Raw genomic sequence first — 22,025 nt, 5'->3', positions numbered from 1 at the left:
TTAGGGTCTGCATAACATCTGTCCAGGATCTTCTGGCTTTCATTGTCTCTGGTGAGAAGTCTGATGTAATTCTAATATGTCGCAGACCCCGAACTCCGACGGGCAGAGACGGAGGCGGGGGGAACAACACAAACACCAAGGAAGGTTCCAAACAGATTTATTCTTTATCTCTCTGAACAGCTTTTTCCTCTCCCTCTCACAAATAGCTTTCTCTAACCCTCTCCCAGCTCCAACAAACTCCAACTGCTTTCTCCAACTGAACTGTTTATAGCTTTTCCCCACAGCATTCTCCTCCCTCCCCCCAGGGCACATCCTGTTTTTCTCAGTCCTCTGAGCTCCTTCAAAACAATGTTCTCCCCCCCCCCTCCCGGCACATCCTGTTTTCATCAGTCCTGACCCAATCCCTCCCCCCTCTCCTGGATCCTTTCAGAGTTCAGCCAGGGCACATGGTGATAGTCTGGTGACTCAGCAAGCAACAGGATCGTCTGCACAGGCTCAGCAGGCTCAGGTTCTTGTAGCCAGGGAACACGGGGCTTGACACACCCACTCCCCCACACTAATAGGCCTGCCTTTATATGTTACTTGACCTTTTCCCCTTACTGCTTTTAATATTCCATCTTTACTTAGTATATTTGTTGTTCTGATTATTATGTGTCAAGAGGAATTTCTTTTCTTGTCCAGTCTATTTGGAGTTCTGTAGGCTTCTTGTATGTTCATAGGCATCTTTCTTTAGGTTTGAGAAGTTTTCTTCTATAATTTTGTTGAAGATATTTGCTGGCCCTTTAAGTTGAAAATCTTCATTCCCATTTACTCCTATTGTCTGTAGATTTGGTCTTCTCATTGTGTTCTGGATTTCCTGGATGTTTTTAGTTAGGATCTTTTTGCATTTTGCNTTTTCTTTGATTGTTGTGCCCATGCTCTCTATGGAATCTTCTACAGCTGAGATTCTCTCTTCTATCTCCTGTATTCTATTGCTGATGCTTACATCTATGGGTCCTGATTTCTTTCCTAGGATTTCTATCTCCAGAGTTGTCTCACTTTGGGTTTTCTTTATTNTTTCTACTTCCCTTTTTAGGTCTTGGATGGTTTTGCTCAATTCCATCACCTGTTTGGTTGTGTTTTCCTGTAATTCTTTAAGGGATTTTTGTGTTTCCTCTTTAAGGACTTTTACCTGTTTAGCAGTGTTTTCCTGTAATTTTTTAAGGACTTCTACCTCTTTAGCAGTGTTCTCCTGTATTTCTTTAAGTGAGTTATTAATGCCCTTCTTAATGTCTTATGCCAGCATCAGGAGATATGATTTTAAATCCGAGTCTTGCTTTTCGGATGTTTTGGGGTATCCAGGACTGGCTGAGGTGGGAGTGTTGGGTTCTGATGATGGTGAGTGGTCTTGGTTTCTGTTAGTAAGATTCTTATGTTTGCCTTTTGCCACCTGGTAATCTCTGGCGTTAGTTGTTATAGTTGTCTCTGGTTGGAGCTTATTCCTCCTGTGATTCTTCTGTTGGCCTCTGTCAGCAGTCCTGGAAGTTCAGCTCTCTCCTGAGTCTCAGTGGTCAAAGTACTCTCTGCAGGGAAGCTCTCCTCTTGCAGGGAAGGTGCACAGAGGCCTGGCATTCAGACCTGCCTCCTGGCTGAAGATGAAGGCCTGTTGCAGAAGATATGTTGCCTCTGCAGTCTGCATGCTCACCTGCACAGACTAGTCTCTGAGGGACCGGGGACACAAGATGGCTCTCTCACCTGCTCTGTCAGACAGAGCCCTCCCAGGCGGCCACATCTCCTCTGGTGGGGAAAGGTGCCCGGATGTCTGGAGCCCAAAACGGGGTCTGTCCCAGAAGCGGTGTCACTTCTGCCTGTCCCAGAAGCTTTGTCGCTTCTGCAGTCCACACTCTCACCTATGCAGATTGGTAGACTCCCAGTTTCATAAAACAAATATTAATGGCCATAAAAGGTCAGAGACATCCTCTTGCAGAAGCAACTGGTGATGTCAATAACTTACTCTCACTGTTAGATAGGCCATCCAGATAAGCTCAGCAAAGAAACCCCTTAGTTAAATTACACCATAGGTCAAAAAGTCTTAACAGACGTATACAGAATATTTTGTTCAACATGAACATATTCTTCAGCAATCATGATACCTTCTCTAAGGCCTTCCCATCCCAAATCAAGACTTAGCAAATACAAAATAACTGAATTTTAAAATCTTATCAGATCATAATAGAGTAAAGGTAAAAATCACTGCAGCAAGAGAAACCACAGAATCTATACAAATAGATGTAGACTAAGCAATACCTCCTTGCAGAAGGTCACTGACAAAAATCAGCAGTTAAATTACAGGTCCCAAAATCAGATAAAAAATACAACCGATTAAGTACAACTTACCAGAACCTTTGGATACCACTGAGGCAGTTCTAAGAAGACATCTTTAACTATGAGTGCTCACATTGGAAAAACAAAACCAAAAACCAAAAATCAAAACAGGATAAATAACCTAATCATGTACCTCTAGGTCTTAGAAAACCAGGAGCAAGCCAACGCAAAGCAGATGAGGGCAGAAATAAGCACAATGGCGACTAAAAGCTTAATACATAGCATCAATTTGAATTGGATCTTCAATAACACAAATAAGACTAATCCTTAGCCAAACATAAGAAAGACAGACAGACAGACAGACAGAGACCCAATATACTAAATCTAGAGAAGAAAGGGGAGAGATACTTCAGATGACACTGAAATTTAGAGGACTGTAGGAAATACTATGAACATTTTTATTCCAAATCCAAAGCCCTGAAAAATTTGAAAGAAATAACTAAATCTCTAACCATATACAATCTAGTAAGTTAAATAAAAAGGATATAAAGAAAACCAATTCATAAAAATCAATGAAACTGAATCAGTATTAAAACGTTTCCCAGCAAAGGGTCCAGAAAGAGTCACTACCAAATTTTGCCAAATCTTCAAAGACAAGCTAATATGAGTGATCCACACACTGTTGCATGACATAGTAAGGAGGGAAAAAAGGCCAGTATCAATGAAATTGTTTAATGAAGGCAAACTGCCCAGAAAACCAAACCGGAGAAACAGGCAGACAGACAGAGAGACACCATTGGCCAATTTCTATGCAAAAGTTTCCAATAAAATCCTTGCAGAGCAAACTCAGGAACACACTAACGCCATACACCACACCAAGCTGGTTCCACTCCAACACAGGCAAATGAGTAGAGTTAAGGACAAAGTATATGATCATCTCCATACCTGCAGAAAAGGCTTTTGACAAAGTTCAACATCTGCTTGTCTTAAAAACAAAACAAAACAAATAAACAAAAAAACAAACCCTGAAGAAATGAGAAATAGAAGGAAAACACCTCACCATATTAAAAGGCCACATATGGCAAACCGACAGCCAATATTACTTACAGTAAAGAGCAGAAAACTGCAAGCACTTCCTCCTAAGTCGGGGGTGAGACGAGGTGCTCACTTAATAGAGAGCTTAAGGCTTAGCTCAATCAATAAGCCAAGGGAAGGATAAACAGGGATACACATAGGAAATCAAGAAACTGAGTCATCCCTATTTGCAGATGATTTGATTCTACAGTATAAGACATGAAAGACTACCAGAAAACTCCCAGAACGGCATACACTTCTGGCTAAGTAGCAGGATAAAGATGGACATACAGAAATCAGTAGCTTTTTTATATATCAATCACAAACTTGCCACAAAAAAAGGCAGGCAGAGAAAAAAACAATCTACTTACAATAGATTTTTAAAAAAATCTATCAGTAAATATAAGCAAGGAGGTGAAAGGTCTGTACAATGGGAATTTAAAACACTGAAGAAAGAAATTGAAGATGGCATTAGGATCGGAAAGATCTCTCATGTTCATGGATGGGGAGAGTCAGTGTTGGAAGCATGGCTGTCACATGAAGATAGTCACAGAGTCAGCACGATTCCCACCAAAGTCCCAATGATGTCTTTACAGACCCAGAAGAAAAGCAGATCCCAAAATGTGTACCTACACACAAATGCCTTAAGAACACAAAGCCATACTCAAATGACACTGAAGAGCCATAGCAATGAAGATAACAGGGTTATGGCACAGAGCAGGTACACAGATCGACAGAAGAACACAGAAACCAAGCCTAAGTTTTTAACAAAGATATACAAATCATGCATTTGAAAAACAACAGCATGGAGATAGGGAAATTAGAAGTAGATCCATATCTCTCACTCCACACACATATGCATGTGCGTGCACGCACACAAACACACACACAATCAATTGATTAAAAATAGAGCAAGGACTTTTATACAAGACCAAGCGTCTAGAACTGCTGGCAAAGTTACAGAGCAAACACTTCCAGGTATGTGTACCAGCAAGGACTTTGTGAACAAGACTCAGGAGCACAGGAAATAATTCCAGGAGCTGGCATGAGGGATTACATGCAATTAAGAAACTTCTGCTCAGCAAAGGAAACATTCACCGGCGTGAAGAGATGGCTTACAGAACAGGAAAAGGCTCTTTGCCAACTACACAGCACATAGGGTATTAATATCAAGGCATATAAAAACTGCAAACATTAAACATTAAAAAGCACCCAATCAATAAGTGGGATAGTGAGCTGACTAGACAGTTCTCAAAAGAAGAAATACAAATGGCCGATAAACGTTTGAAAAGTATTCATCATCTCTGGCCTTTAGGGAAATACAAATAAAAGCTTCAGGGAGATTCCCCTCATCCCAGTCAGAGTGGCCATGAGTAGGAGAGAAGGAAGAAACAAACACAAGCCAACGTAAAATCTTTTTTTTTTTTTTTTTTTTGTTTTTTCGAGACAGGGTTTCTCTGTGTAGCCCTGGCTGTCCTGGAACTCACTNTGTAGACCAGGGTGACCTCGAACTCAGAAATCCACCTGCCTCTGCCTCTGCCTCCCGAGTGCTGGGATTAAAGGCGTGAGCCACCATGCCTGGCTTGCCAACGTAAATTCTAGTGGGGATGTACAGGAAGAGGAAACCGTGCCGCTGCCAGGGGAAGGAAGCACTAATCCACATGATGGAAAGTCACGCACAAGCGTTCTCAAAAGCCTAAAAGTAGATCAATGCAGGACCCAGGGAGACCACTCTTGATTGGTGCTGGAAACCTCTAAGTCAACGTCCCACAGAGATGCCTGCACACCCATGCTTGCTGCACCACTCATGGGAGCTATGAAAACAGACCAATTAAGATATCTGACAACAGATGAACAGCTAACATGGACCTGGCACTCTGACTGGGGTTTTCAAACACAAGGGAAAAAGGACATTTTGGCATTTGCACAAAATGGATGTAACTCGAAATCATTGAGTCAATCAAGCAAAATAAGCCAGACTAAGGAAGACATGTATGTATTTTTCTCTCATATGTAAAACTTAGGCTTAAGTGTAAGCATGTGTGTGCACACATGCACTTGTGTGTGTGTGTGTGTGTGTGTGTGTGTGTGTGTGCGCGCACATGGTCTGTCTCTGTATAGGTCACAGACCTAGGAAGAGAATCACCGGGGGGAAGGGAGGGTACATAAAAGAACAAGACAAAACTCTGTGGGCACAAAGGGAACCAGACAGACAGACAGGCAGGCAGGCAGGAAAGTAGTCAGCTAGAACATGTACATATGAAAATGCCACAATGGTTTCCACTTGTTCATTAACTTAGATAATCTAAGACATTTACAATTTCTTTTTTAAATACAAAGATCGGAGGCAGAAAGGCAGAGCTAGGGCTGCTTTCTGGGTATAGCTACAGCTTAAACTTAGTTTAGACTCCAGCTGTACCCTCCCCACACTGGGCTCAGAGCTCACCAAGTTTTTCATCATACCCTTGTACCTGGCGTAATGGCCAGTGCATAGTAGGTTCTCTTTATTTACTGGGTTTCTTGATGAATAATGAAACCCTGCTCACCCAGACTCTCCCAGAAAAGTTGGAAAAGGCAGCTAAAGAGGATTTTAACAGCATGACATCTAGAGGCCCTTAATCTACACACCTACATGAAATGCATGGACCAGTTAGATATAAACAAAACTTGTAGGTGAGGTTGTCACTAAAAGTAGCAAATCCGTCCCATTAAAGTGCTGCATGGATTCCTATCCATGCGTGTGTTTCACCAGCCAGTGTCTGTTCTAGCAAACAATTGTGGACTCCAAGGTAGAAAGGCCTTCTGGAACAAGCCCCCATTCTCACCACACACCTCGCCTTTTACCCTCAGGGCACTGGGACTTGACCCAGCACTGCCAGCTTGTGTCACCAGGTCCCACAAGGCCAGGGGTTCAGCTATAACCTCACAATCTTATTTTCAAGCCATCAATTACTTATATTCGCTGCTGTAGGTGGTGAGCTCACTGTCGTTCCGTATCCACTTGAATTCCAGAGGCCAGCTCCCTTCAGCCAGGCAGGTGAGCACCAGGCGGTTGCCTTCCAGGTGGATCTGTGGCAGACCCGGCTCCGTTTTGAAATATGGTGCAACGTCATCTGAGATAGAAAGAAAACAGAAAGAACAAAGAACCCTTAATGACGCTGAGATGAAAATAACCCAATCCAGGGGCTGGTGAGATGGCTCAGTGGGTAAGAGCACCCGACTGCTCTTCCAAAGGTCCGGAGTTCAAATCCCAGCAACCACATGGTGGCTCACAACCATCCGTAACAAGATCTGATGCCCTCTTCTGGAGTGTCTGAAGACAGCTACAGTGTACTTACATATAATAAATAAATCTTTAAAAAAAAAAAAAAGAAAAAAGAAAATAACCCAATCCAACCAATGAATCCATCTAAACAATGAATCAATTACATGAGCGGGTCTAATTTTCAACAGCAGACATGAAGGGTATGCAGCCCAGTGAAGTAGCAAACAATCCCTGATACACCAGGAAAAAGTGACAGCTACGAGAGTCTCCAAAATACCAAAAGGTCCAGAAAGCACCAGATATGTTCATGTGCGTCCTTCCTATTTAGAACTAATACCAGACTATTAAAGGGATACACCAGAATGTTCTGGATCATACAAGACACTGATCTCATTGTTTTGTTTGTTTGTTGAGACAAGGTTTCCTGTGTAACAGCTCTGGCTGTCCTGGAACTCGTTCTGTAGACCAGGCTGCCCTCAAACTCACAGAGACCCACCTGCCTCTACCATCTGAGTGCTGGGATTAAAGGTGTGTGACACCACCTCCTGGCCCCGTTGTCTTTATTTTTATGTTTTTATTTTATTATTTTCATGTGTGCATGCATAAAGGTATATGAGGTACATATTAGATGTCTTCTTTGATCATTCTTGGTAGGTATAAGATGTCTTCCTCAGTGGCTTTCCACCTTATTCACTGAGGCATGGTAACGTCCATGAATGCAGAATTCAGTGACTCTGCTAAGCAAATACCTTCTCTCCATGGAGACCTTCTGTCTCCATCTACTGTGTGCTGGGACTAAAGGCAGGTGTCTCTCTTGTCTAGTGTTTATGTAGGGTCTGAGGATCTGAACTCAAGTTTTCACATCTGTGTGGTGAGCACTTTATTCACTGAAGCATTTCCCTACCCCTAGCCACTAATGAAAAATCTGCTTTCAAAATAAAGTTCGAGTTTATAAAAGCTATATTTCTTCATATAACTTACAGATTGCTTTGTTTTAAGAAGGGACTATAATAAAGGAATGGCAAGACTCACAATCCAGTTTTCATTTCACACACACATACACACACACACACACACACACACACACACTCACACACATGTGCACAGAGGGGAGACAGAGGGAAGCTTTAGGGAAGACCAAAGTCTACAGACGTCATGAGCATGCTCACTTGTGACAATTCAGAGGATTATTCATATAACTTACAGATTTTGCACAGATGCACTAACACTTTTAAAACATGGATACAGCACATTTGGTGACTAGCTCAAGTGTCGTCACTAATTAGATCTATGACCTTGATCAGAACACACAGGTTTGTTTCCACATCAGTAAAATGAATGGAAAGGGACTTGTGACTCTTCTGCTAAGATCTCACAAGGCCCACTGCACAGCTGACATCTCCTACACACACTTCCACAGGGCGGAGCGGAGCGCTCTCCTAGCATAGGCTCTTTGCTCTGTGCCTTCCTACATTCTGTGCGGGATATTTCTCCTCATTCAGGCTTTCCTGGTAGGTGGTTGTGGCGGTTGTGGCAGTTGTGGTGGTTGTGGCGGTTGTGGCGGTTGTTGCTGTTGTTAACTTGACAGAGCTAGAGTTATCTGTGAACAGGAGCTTCAGCTGAGAAAAGCGCCTCTATCAGATTGGATGTATATAAGCCTATGTGGCTATTTCTTGATTAACAACTGCTGTGGGAAGGCCCAGCTCACTGGAGGTGCTACCAACTCCAGGCGGTAGTCCTGGATTGTATAGGAAAGCAGAATGAGAAAGCCAGGAGGGGCAAGCCACTAAGCAATGTTCCTCTATGGCCTCTACTTTAGTTTCTGCCTCCAGGTTCCTTCCTGCATTGAGTTCCTGCCCTGTCATCCCTTGATGATGGACTATGGTCAGAACCAGTAGGCTGAATAGAACCTTTCTTCTCTAAGTTGTTTTTGGTCATGATGTTATATCACAGCAGTAGAAACCATACTCAAGACACAGGTTAACTCCTGGAAGCCCTCCTGCTGACCTGTCTTACAAACTGTATATTCATTTCACTCATATCAGAGTGAAATGCAGAACAAAGTAGATGTTGAATAAAACACATCAACCGACTAAGCACAACACAGACAGCACATTATGGTGGAAGAGATGGAAAGGAATGGTAAGGAGAGGTCAGTGAGAAACTGGCCATGGCACTGAGAGACAAGGGACTTATAGAGGAATTAATGGGTTTCTGGCTTACATGCTTTTCAATAAATGCGCACTGAGTGAATTGGAGATATAGTTCAGCCATGCTGTGTCTGTCTATAGACTATAACTGGAGATGTGGCTCAGTAGTACAGTGCTTGCCTACAATTCCCCAGTGAGGGGCAAATCCTATAGTAAAGGTGTTAGGTATGGCTCAGTGGTAGAGCCCCTGCCTAGAATCCCCCAGTGAGAGGCTGGGGTGTGGCTCAGTGGCAGAGCCCCTGCCTAGAATCCCCCAGTGAGGGGCTGGGGTGTGGCTCAGTGGCAGAGCACCTGCCTAGAATCCCCCAGTGAGGGGATGGGCTGTGACTCAGTGGCAGAGTGCTTTCCTGACATACACCAGTTCTGCCTTCAATCCCTATCACCACAAATAAACAAACACACAAATATGCATTTATCCTATGGGATAGACCCTGCAATCAGCGTTAGGAATAGGAAGAGAATAAGACGTTGTCACTTTCTCTTCAGTGGGTCTGATCTGGATCTCATGCAGGAATATAAACAGCCAACAGTAAGGTGCTGTAATGAAATATGCCACTCAGTGTCAGCAGGAGCCCCTAATCCAGGTCCTATTGGGAGAGTCCCACATGCTTTTGCTCTGAGCTGCTTTTTAAGTGAATCCTCAGGTCCTGATTGTCAACTGTGTGTCCAATTTCCCTTTCTGCTATGTACTTCAGCCCAAATCGTCCACTCCTATGACCCAAACAGTGTAATAAAGCCGAATTGCAATAGATATAACTCTGTGCCTTGGGGTTCACTGAGCCGCGGGCTTTATTAATGGCCTGCCATTTGCTCTCTCTTTAACAATAGAAAAAGAAATGCCACTTCATAGGGTTCCAGTGTCCTACACGCATGCCTCATAAAAAATACATCTTTTTGAAAGAAAAAAGCTTTAAGATACAAGCTCAAGAATGTGAATTTGTGACTACACCTGACAGAGCATCATCAATTTAAAATATTATACGACGGTTTGGAATTTAAATGACACCACAGTTCGATTCTTCATAGAATGCACGGGTAGCCATATACACCTCCACTATGAACAAATTACTATGCTGGATGCTGAGATCAAGTAAGAAAATCCTTCACAAGGAATAGCTTTATATACTTGGCAAGCAAATATCTTATGATCCAAATGGCCATAGAATGGTAGTTAGCCTAGAGGCTGGCCATTCATTTCAACAAAGAAGGGAAAGCATACATTGTCAAAGCCCTGGAATTTTAATTGTCTACATTAAAATTACCACCACAAATATTTTAGCATAGCTTGTACGGAGATTTATTTATCCTGCTAAGACCAGTAGTCTTTCCTACAAAAAAAAGCAGGTAGTGGGACTTGGAATTTAAAGAGGACATGAAGGTAGCAAAACATGGACTCTTTGGAAAGGAGAGTGTGTATGTAACACGTTCACCCCATCACCATCTTGGAGATCTGTGGCCCTGTAGCTATGGCAACCAATTGAATGGACCAAGACAGAGGTAGCTGGGTCTATGGTAATACTAACTGATTGCTCCCCACAGATGCAAGTACTCGTAGGAAATACAAGAGCATGCTGAAATGGAACTACACACAAAGAGGAGGCATGCAGATGCAGCTTCTACGAGGTTATCACCCATGTCTTAGTTAGGGTTTCCTTGCTCTGAAGAGACAACTGTTATAAAGAAAAACATTTAATTGGAGCCGGTTTACAGTTTGGAGGTTTCGTCCATTATTGTAATGGAGAGAAGCATGGCAGCATACAGGCAGACCACAGACAACAGAAATGAATGCCACACTAGACTAGCTAGGAGACCTCAAAGCCCGCCTCCACAGTCACACGCTTCCTCCAAACAGGCCACACCCACTCCAACAAAGCCACACCCTCTAATAGCACCACTCCCTATGGGCCAAGGATTCAAATACATGAATGTGGTTGGGGGCCATAACTATCCAAACTACCACACTTATCTATGGTAGATAGATGTTTGTCATCTTCTCAGGAGAAGCTAACAGAATAGAGAGATGTAGGGGTACACAGATCCCCACAAAAGCACGTGATATCTTTGTAGTTTACATGGGCAGGAAAAAAAATGCCTGTAAAATAACAGCAAAAATAAAAAAAGAAAACAGGTAAATAGCCTACAAGGTGCTCATAAGACTCTGACCTGGGGAAATGCCAATGGACCATCCACTGCTCTTTAGGAAGATGGGAACAACCCAAGTTACAACCACTAGACTCTGCCTCTCCTCAAGAAAGTGTGTGGAATGTATGAGGACTTGTGGATCCCAGCAGGGAACTTGCTGAGTCCCTGCAATGAATAACCATGGGAAAGCATGACATTTCCATCTTCACATACTTTTAAATGGAACGTAAATCATTGATGAAACAGAACGTCGCATTTGTCTGAATAACACAGATTTAAGGTCCATTCAAGGGAAAGGACCAGACTCAATGTTCTCTCAAATTAGCATCATAATTTTATGACATCCAAGTCACTTCCCCAAATGGACTTTTAAGGTTTTTAGATAAATGCAAATGGATTTAACTTTACCTGTCCAATGCAAAGATAATCTTCTCATCTAGAAAGGGACTACAACTCATATGACAGGGTAGAAACTGTTGCCATGGGGAGGAGACAGGTACAAGAAACGAAGGCTGAGCCTTGTCATATGGCTCAGCTTCCTGCACACAGACAGAGCATCTTCCTGGGTGTTTTAATTATGTACTCCATTACAGAAAATGTAGAAGTAATCAGAAACCTTTAAGGATAGAACAGATAGGGAGCAACCACTGTGTACCAATAGCATCACGTGTCCAACCACTGTGTACCAATAACATCACGTGTCCAGCCAGTGTGTACCAATAATATCACGTGTCCAGCTAGTCACATAACTACTTCTGGGAATTCAGCTAAGACTTCCTTATTATTTGTCTTATTTACTATCACTCTGTGTGTGTGTGTGTGTGTGTGTGTGTGTGTTGGGGTGGGGGTGGGGTGTGCCAAGGCAGTTAAGAAGACAGCTCCGTGGAGTCAGTTCTCTTCTCGAAGTTTCACAAGGGACCTGGGGGGCAAATGCAGATCATCAGGCTCGTAAGACACGTGCTTTTACCCACTGAGCCGTTTCATGAACCTTCCATCTTACTGGGACAGGAGGGCGGAATTTTGCTGATTAGGCTGGCCAGGGAGCTCAGGGACCCTTCTCTCGCGCCTTTCCTGAGCAACGGGGTCACAAGCGTACCACTATGTCCAGCTTTTATGTGGAAACTGGGGATCATATTCCAGTTGTTATGTGTGTGCGGCAAGCACTTTACACACTGAGCCATCCACTGGCTCCACTCCTCCTTTTTAAAGAGACAATTAATGAAGAATAACAGTCAACTTCTGCTTGGCAAAAGAAACACCCCTACCACAAACAAGAGGAGGCCCCGGCAGACAAACCCCATGCGTTCTGCTAAAGTGAGATGAAGTTTATGAAGCACCTGTAATCAGCTCATCAATCAGTGGGGGTCCAGCAGGGAGGCCCCTGATCCAGGCATGAGTGGGCAGTCAGGCTAAGCAGAACCTTTTGTTACTGAACCCCATTTCTGCTGCAGCAGAATGCCCCAGAGCAGCCAACCACTTGTCTTCCTTCCAAAACCTCCGTTATATCGAACCCCAACATTTGTGTGCCCCAAGCTTATGGATTTACTACTTACTGAAAATTCTAATTTTTTTCAAATTCCAAGGAGAAACAAAAGCACAGGGCCTAATGTATCACCTATGAAGTAGGCTGGAGAGCATGGGAGGAAGGTCCTCTCGGGTTGATGCTAGGGGATGCAGCTTTCCCCAGCTCTGCTTCCACAAGTTTGTTATGTACACACAGGGAGGCCAGGAGTTTAATCTCACAAAATAACATACTTTCCTCACAATGGTAATTTTTGTCTTTTAAAAGAAAACAATTATGCATTTCAAACATGCTCCTGAGGTAAAATCTAAATACATTACTAAATAACTCTGAACTGTGGTTAAGTCTACAGATATGCAAGGTCACACTGCGATTGCTGTAATGGACCCTGATGACTGGGGACAAAAATCTTCAATATTCCCGAGGACACGGCAGTTCAGACGTGCTTTCTGTGACCACCATGCACATGCCTTTGTGGGTAGAGGTAACCTGGGAGGGGAAGAGACTGGGAGATGAAGCAGTGAAGCAGTAGTGGTGCACAAGGATCAGGCCAGGTAATTATCACACTGTAAAGATCGATCTGGCAGCTGAGCGCAAAAAGAGAGGAAATGGGGTGACTAGCATCAGATACATTGTATACATATAATTAACCTAAACCAAGAAAGAAAGAAAGAAAGAAAGAAAGAAAGAAAGAAAGAAAGAAAGAAAGAGGAAAGGAAAAGAAAAGAAAAGAAAAGAAAAGAAAAGAAAAAGAAAGGGAGAGAGGAAGGAAGGAAGGAAAGAAGGAAGGAAGGAAAGAAGGAAGGAAGGAAGGAAGGAAGGAAGGAAGGAAGGAAGGAAGGAAGGAAGGAAGGCAGTCTTTTAAAAACATAAGTGGTCCTATATCATAGCTAATCCCAGGCTTCATGCTCTTAGGTGATCACAAATACATATAAATATTTGGGGGAGTAGACACACTAATGTGCTCGCCTCTATGATTACATTGTCCAGATCTGGAAAATCCATCATCCAACGTCTGCCTACGTCAGTTGACTTATTTCCACTACCCCTTGAAAACTAAGTGAACTAACCAGTGCCCCCTGAGCTCGTGTCTCTAGCTGCGTATGTAGCAGAAGATGGCCTAGTCGGCCATCACTGGGAAGAGAGGCCCCTTGGTCTTGCAAACTTTATATGACCCAGCACAGGGGAAGGCCTGGGCCAAGTAGTGGGAGTGGGTGGGTAGGGGAGCAGGGGCGGGGGGGGGGTATAGGGAACTTTCGGGATAGCATTTGAAAAGTAAATGAAGAAAATTAAAAAAAAAAAAAAAGAAAAGAAAAGAAAAGAAAAAAAGAAAAAGAAAAAGAAAACTAAGTGAGACTCAGAAGTCTTAAGGCCAAAGGTGGTGACCACTGAACTTACAAACACAAGCATCATCAAAGGAACCCATCCAAGCAGGGGAAGGGGGTCAAAAAACAGTAATCCCATCACTAAGAAAGCAGAGGCAGGTGGATGGTGACTGTAATGCCAGTCCAGACTACACAGCAAGATTGTGTCTTAAAACACAAACAAAACCTCAAGTAAAACATAAACCACGAACACAATGTATTCTGACGACTACAAAACAGAAGAATAGGGTCCGTTCTCCAAGTTGCCGTCTGATAAACATTTCCAACAAGATGCAACTACCGGCTGAGGCTTTCTCGCCACCTGTCCTCTGATAGCACCCGGTAGTGTTTCTAGCCAACATGAGAAGGTCCCGCAGGTTACCGCATCTCTGCAGATCCTCGAAGAGAGGCAGAGACCAGAGTCCTGGCCTCTCATCTCAAGGTTGCTCCAGTTACAAGGTTACAAACACTTTCACTCCCAAGCATGGCCCAGTGGTCCTGGCCACTAAGAGCTGGGGATGGAGCTGGCTCCAAGCCAATGAACTCTCAGCCTAGAAAATGAGGCTTGCAAACAAGCCAAGAGCATCCCAGGAGAGACAGCCAAGGTCCAAAGTTGATGCTGAGCTCAGCAGGGATCCCAGCTGAGGGCCTTCTCGTGCCAAAGCTTTGACATCCCAGGCAGGCCAGTACCTGGAGGGGTACAGACACCAGGGGAACCAGTAGACGCAATCACAGAGGGCTGTCTCAGTGCTCTCCCTGCTGATGGCTTTATGGCAGTTCTTGCTACTGACTTAGATACACAGTGGCTTTCAACAGCTTTTGAAGGTTTTAAAAAGAACTTTCATCTGTATCCTCCTTAGTGATAAATGAGAATTTTGTATCTAGTCTATCAGGAGTCTCTCTCTCTCTCTCTCTCTCTCTCTCTCTCTCTCTCTCTCTCTCTCTGTTGTGGGCAGTGATAGTGCTTGCATGTGGACACCTATACACACACACACAGAAGCTAGAGAATAAGTACCTCCCTCCACCTTACTATTCTCAAACAAGGTCTCTTACTAAATCTGAAGCTCACTAATTACAGCTCTCACTGGAATGGCTCTCCAACAAGACCCCCGGATCCACTTATCTTGACTTCCATTCACGTAGAGGGCAGAGGTCCGTCCTGGGTCCTTACTCATTCCCCATCTAACTTTTTGGGGGGAGTAACATCTCCTCGTGTACCAAGAGCCCAGATTCCACTTGGCCGGCTAGCCAAAGATCCTCAGGTCTCTGCCTATTCAGTGATAGGATAACAGGCACCCGTCCTGTCCTGTCCCTGGTTCTTCAGATGCACGGTGAGACTCTAAACACAAACGTTCTTGCTTGTACAGTGACCATTCTCCTGACTGAATGAACGATCTCCTCAGCACCCCCAAATTGAGACACTGTCAGACCAGTGCTTCTAGATGCCAACTAAGAAACAGACCCCAGAGACAACTTGCTGGCTGCTTGTGCCCGGTCCATCTATGATAGATGAGCAGTCTTACAGGCACCTCATGACATCTCTGGAGAGACCCAGACGACACCCCAGAATACAAGGAGTAGCCTAGTAGGGGAAAGAGTGACTGCCAACTTTGGTTTGGGACAATGGACTAAGGGGACGAGGGGACTAAGGATGCAGAGCATATTGTAAGACCAAATACCAGGCAGGCTAGACTGGCCACCTTCTTCCCAGCCTCTGCCCCTCCTCTACTTTCTGAGGGGTGTAATCAGAAAAGACAGACTGCAGGTCAACCTTTGTATTGGCGGCTGAGGGGAGAGCACTTCAGGAGATCATTTCAAGTACAAGGCCCTGAATTCCATATGAAATTTCACATCTGAAAAGCCATTTTAAAAAAAAAGGAACTAGATATTTAGCCCCAGCCAGTCTGGCTCCAGGGCTAGCATGCCAACAGCACACTAACAATGAGGTGCTTCAGAGTCTTGGAGGTGGTGACTCTAGAAGCAAGTCAACCTGTATTATGGACCAGTAATATTATCAGTAGTTACATTAGACAACCCTCACCAGAAACCAGAATCAGCTGGAACGGGAGCCTGAGACTCCCCCTCTTTTGGGCTGGGGAGGTAGCTTAGTCAGTAAATTGACTGCTGCGCCAATACAAGGACTCAGTACCCATATAAAGGATTCTGGCAGGACAGTACGCACTTGTATTTCTGCACCAAGAACACAGAGACAGGAGGATACCTGGCACTTGCTGGCCATCCAGCCTAGACCAACTGGCGAGCTTCAGGATAGTGAAAAACCTTGTCTGAAAGAACAAGGCAGGGAAGAAAAGACAGTTAAGGATGTCCTCTGACTTCTACATATGTACCTATGTGCATGCCTGTGTACACACACACACACACACACACACACACAAGCTCACACTGAATGTTCCTAGATCTCTCCACAAGTCTCCATTATGCCTGGTGCTCACAAGTTTGTCTAGCAAGTGCGGAACTTCCTCGTGGCTGGACCACAACATCCTATGGACACTTGGATCTGGATGTGAAAATGGTAAACATGGGAGGCTCCTTGAGATTTCCAGTGAACAGAACTATAAACAGCTTGCTAAGGCATCCAGCCAGGGGGGAAGTCAGGCTGATTATCTGTGTTCTCTGAAATCAATGTGAATTAATGGCATATTTAAGGAACTCATGGGGTGAACCTAACCCTTCCAATATTTCCCCTTAAGAAACCATTCAAGCTTTTGGTGAGATTAATCCACAGCCGAAGCTGATGGGGAAACATAAACGGGGTATTTATGTACGGCATTCATGCTGCACTGCGCTAATCTATTTCAGCATATAAATTAATAACAAGAAGAGACAGTGGGGCAGAAGCAATTCCCTACTCCTCCAAACTGAAATAAGCTTCTAGCTCTTCAGTATTTTATACTTCAAAGTAGAAGTGTGCTAAATTGTCATTTCTTCAGTTTGTAGTGAGAAAGTATGACCAAAACCAAATAGTAAATAAGAGGAAACTTATCTGAAATAGCAGGCATTCTTCTTAAATATTATATCATGTTTCCTCCAAAGAGCCTTTCATGTAACCCTAAAGGTCCAACTCTGATTAAATATACAGCCAAAAGGTGCAAGAAAAGAAACCAGCTATGATTTACTTTCTCTGCTTAGATGTTTGCCTGTGAGTGTATGATATGTACTTAGTGACACGAACCCTGGGGCTCGGGAGGTAGGTAGCTAACTGGTAGCAATTTTCTCAGACCAGGATAACAGGGTATGAAAGCAACTGAAAGAGCAGGGGCTGAGGCAAGAGGGCATCTGTGATTCTGTCAAGGAGAAGTGTCCCCACATCATGGCTGCCGACAGCAAGGCTTTGCATAGCTGACTTAGATCTCAGGTCTTCCATTCCCCAGCTCTGGACTCTTGGGAGACCCACTGACCCCCCTATGCAAAAGGTTTCCAGTCTACAACATACGAAAACCAACTTCGCAATGGGCTGGGAAATGTTTGGCTCCACATTCCATGGAAAATCATGGTGTAGCCTTAAAGTCATTGACTTGCATAGTTACCATTTTAGAATATGAAGTGGTGAGCATTCGTGATGTTTACTCATGTTATCAAAAACAGTAGCACTACGGTTGTTGAAAGAGAGCACAGAAGGTATACTTGTAGAAAATATATTACCTGGCCCAGACACAGAACGTGAAAAATCTCAATAAAAGACATTAGATGCTCAACCCCCCCCCTTTGCCGTTCGGCTTTGTAATACATTGCTTCATTGGAAGGGTGAGAATCAAATTCTCTGAAGATCTGTAGTTGGGTAAGGGCACTCGTGTTGATATGGAAACCCAACGAACAAGGGTCAGTTTCCAGAAACCTGTGCCATTGTCCTCCAGCAAAGGGACGTCTAGACTTTGTTGCAGTAGAGTCCTTCATCCATCCTGCTCATCCTTTGACTCATTTGCTGCATTCTTGACATAGTTGGTTCACTGCATTTTGCGGTCTTCCAAATGTTAACACACGTCATTAGACAAAGTAAGAAATACCACATGTTAATACACCTTCCTACCTTGTCAAGTCTTTAAATAATGAGAAATGTCAGGTTCACAGTGGCACAGGCGAGATTTCACAAATTCTCATTTTTTACTTATGAGCTCAGTTTTTATCATGAGCCACAGATACTGTCAGATGCCTCCCTACTCCCAAAGAAATGGGCTTATTTTATTCATTTTTTAAAAGGGGGGGGAGGTGCCAAACACCCAAATCTGAATTAACACGGTCTGTCTGTCAGTTGCAACTTCAAGTGAGAATGTGGTACCAAGAAAAGAGCAGCCAGCTTGGCTGCCAGCTCCGACAGTTCGCAAGGACTCTGCCTCAAAGCAACCCTCATACATTTGCATGCGGCAGAAGGACTTCATACGTAATTCACAATTGAACAAAGGATATTAAAAAGACATCTATCAGAGTCAAAATTTAATGCAATTAATGATTTTTTACTACTCCATAAAGAGAGCGAGGTTCTTCTTTGTTTTGTAAAAAAATCTTAGATGCTTGAGAAGGAAGAAACGTATGCCAACTGGAATCTGGCTCTGCTGGCTGTCTCGAGCTAACTTCAGTTGCCAGAAGTTTTACCATGATTCCTTTTGCTTCACAGGCGAAGCCTCAGTGCAGGACAGAAAGCAAAAAGGTCTTTCTCTATGTTCCCAGGGAAGTCTTTTGACTTTGTAACTTTCCCTGGCAAGGGTTCTCAGGGCCACCAGAGTCCTACCTTGGACTGTGGCAGGAGAGATGGCAGGCGATGATAAGGGATATGGAGAGAGGCATATCAGGACTAACATCTGAAAGCCACTTGGCAAAGAAAGACTGTGGACCCCTCCCAACCTGGGCTACAAATGTAAATAGAGCAGGCAAAACAACAACACACCTGCACTGTGCCCTACGCAAGGCTCAGCGGAAGTGGCTCAGCGGAAGCGGCTCCTGGCCCAGTGGTTTGGACTATAGCTTTCCAGGGGCCCACCAGTCCACCGCCACCCCCCAGAAAGCCTTCCTCTTTCTAATAAACTGTCTCCATTTCTGTTACTGACCATGCACACTTCCTTGCACCAGAGTTTCTGATCCACGCATGTAATAGGAACACACCCTGGGAACTGCAGCTCACCACAGGATTAAGTCAGTCTGTGTTCACAAAGCATTAAGACCACCACTGGAAGAAGATCTACCTGCTAGCGTCCATTAGAGCAGGCTTCCATGGAACGAACCAGCGTCTTCCTACAGAATGCTGAATCTTGAACTTCATCCAGAACAATTTACTTCTGGCTTTCTAAATAACACACATAAATCAGCCTACAGTCCTTAATGTCAATAACTATTAGGCCAGAGAAGTTGTTCCATTTAAAGAGAAACAGGTGTTCCTATTTTCAATTACTTCAGAATTCCAGAGAAGCCTAAATATTGATTTGATTATTTATTCTTTCACTCAACAAATATTTATTAAAGACCTACTAGGACTCCTAGTAGATGGGAATACAGATGTGAATTTAAAAACAGAGCAGAATAAAAATTCACACCTCCATGAACTTGTCTTTTAGCACTGGAGATAAACAGTACACAAATAAGGGAAATATATAGGACAGTCTGTTTGGTGAAAGCCCATAACTCTTTTGTACAAATTACTTCATATGTGCTTGATGAATAGGAAGCTGATATGGGTATGAAGCAGGGAGCCACACTGATTTATGCATCATTTCCCCCCAGAATATTAATGCTACCACGTTTGCACGAACAAGTTTTATCATTTATTAAAGAGAGAGCCCTAGAATTAAGGACACAAGTAGCAGCAGCAGCTCCTTGTCCTTTAAGCTTGCTCAGCTAGCACTGTACAGGGTAAGCATCCCAGCCCAAGCATCGTGGGTTTTGAATGGTTTGGTCCAATAGAATTTACCCCATAAGTTACATTAGGTTGTTGTGAACATAGGTGAGAGAATAAGAGAAACCCCTGCATGTAATATACTGTTATTGTAAAGACAGCATGCAAGAAGAGAGGAGAAGAGAAATGAGGAAAGGGGTGGCAATCTTAAATAAGGGAGGTCAGATGGCCTCCTTGACATCTGGGTAAAGCCCTGGACAGCTGATACAGCCAGCCTCTGGGTCAGCAGAGGCAGAGCACTGAGGAGGAGGGGAATGCGGGTGGGTGGAGCGAGTGGTTGGGGGAGGAGACAGGCTACAAAGCCAAGAACAAGAGGCTTCCAGGGGGCTAGAGTTTATAACTGACACCCTAGCTGATGCTTCCTCAGCACCTACTTGCATTGTTGAGATGAGGTGGGAAGGGTGGATGGAGGTTAGGAAGCCACTAAAGAGCATGCCCTGTTAATGCAGAGATGGTACCCTGAGACAGTGGTAGGAAACAGCAGAAGGGAAAGATGTTATCAAGGAGCGCTTGAGTCTAGACTCAGCGCATGAGGTATGAGACACAGAAGAAGCAGTGACAACAGCAATGTCTCTGGCCTTAGGAACTAGAAAAACAGTCATTTCTTAAAGGCGCATGACTACTGAAGAGGCAGGATCCCATGGAGGCAACGGAGCTGGGAGCCAGCCACGACAAGCCAGAATGCCCACCCTGTGCTGTGGTCAGATGGGCAACACCCAGTCAGGTTCACACACAGAACAACCACATGGGATGGCACACTCTCAAACCATTAGCTGTGCACAGAAAAATCTCTGACTTAAAAGCAATATTTAAATTAAATAACCTTAAAAACAATTTGAACAGGTTGTCATGAGATGACATGCTGAGAGACTAAAGGATAGGTGGGCTGAGAAGTTGAGCGTAGTCTGAGCCGAGAATCTTCCTCAATTAATTAATAATAAATAGTTAAGCAATTGAAAATGTCTTCTGTTTTTTTAAGCCAAAAAAAAAGTTAAAGACTTAACAAAAGTTCTGATATAATTTTATTTTGAAATACAGTTATATTTTAAATTACTTGATAAGTAAACTAAGCTCAATTTGTATAATTGTTCCTAGTGAAAATTATTCTGCAAGAGAAAAGAAAATTAACCAGTGGCTGACACTCCCACTCAAGACAGGGAACAGAACTCAGCACTCCAACCGCAGTGTGTCCAGTGACTGTCCCAGGAAGGAGTGGGTGTGAGTAGTGTGACAGGCAAACACAGGGAAGTCCTGCATGGGGGAAGTGGGGCTCAGAGCTGCTCTCACAGGCCAGAGGATGGTGTTTTTCTCAAAAAATTTCCCTTTAACAATACTTAAAATTCTTACTTAAGGCACAAACAATTCCATGAAAGGTTTGTTTTGTTCCTCAAGGACAGAATGCCTAAAACCCCTTTTGGCTTATTTAACTAGACCTTCTGAGGACAATAAAGCCAGAGAAAATAAACTGCATAATAGTCATTATATCTACTACATAAATATATTTTCTCCTTTTTCTCCAATTTTTCAAGTGTCTATAGACAGTTTATCAAGACATACCTTATCCTCATCTGAAAAGAAAAGGAAAAAACTGAAAAAAAAAAAAAAAACGGAAAAGATCTGAACTTATAAATGTATGCTCTGACTACAATTAATTCAGACTAGTAAAGAACATGAAAAAGACCTCAGGAAAATCAACAAATACCAAGAAACCAAACAATATATGCTTTTGAAAAAATATGTAAAAATTATCTGAAAGGAAATAAAAAATATATTGAATTCACTGAAATTGCAATATATCAAAAGATAATTCGGGTTGCAGGTAAAGTTGGCATAGACCAGAGAATCAACAGAATGAAAAATTTACATTATAAAAATGGGGAGGATAAGAACTAAATCAGTAACCTAGCTTTTTGCCTCAAAGATTAAAATAAACCGAAAGCAAGATTCAACAGATCCAAAACACTGGCTCACCAGAGGGCTGGGGAGATGGAAGCTGAACCAATAGGCTGCATCAAAAGCTGAGACAAGCCCGCCTGAGGAGGGGTGTTCACCCAGGACCAGTCCCCAGGCTTGATCTGGCATCAGGTGTCTTTACCCGCCCAAGGCCTGATCCAGCATCCAGCGCCTTTCCCCCACCTGAGGAGGGGTGTCTGCCTGGGAGCAGTCTCCTGGCCTGAGACAGGAGAACTATCTTTGCTCCAGTCCACTGCCGGTTAGAGGGCGGCCTGGAGAAGGGACG

The 22,025-nt window shown here is 43.6% G+C and overlaps 1 protein-coding gene across 1 annotated transcript in view; it reads right to left on the bottom strand.

The window, feature by feature from the left end:
- Positions 1-22,025, bottom strand: part of Sdk1 (sidekick cell adhesion molecule 1) — a 953,795-nt gene that overhangs the window by 610,057 nt on the left and 321,713 nt on the right. Inside the window, exon 2 of the mRNA XM_021222746.2 lies at positions 6,332-6,491. Coding sequence (XP_021078405.1) covers positions 6,332-6,491 — 160 coding nt within the window. The remainder of the gene's footprint in view (positions 1-6,331; positions 6,492-22,025) is intronic.

This window comes from Mus pahari, chromosome 23 (genome assembly GCF_900095145.1).
Source record: "Mus pahari chromosome 23, PAHARI_EIJ_v1.1, whole genome shotgun sequence".
Taxonomy (NCBI): Eukaryota; Metazoa; Chordata; class Mammalia; order Rodentia; family Muridae; genus Mus; species Mus pahari.
Note: the sequence above shows the minus strand (reverse complement) of the source record. Positions and strands in the feature narration are given on the sequence as shown.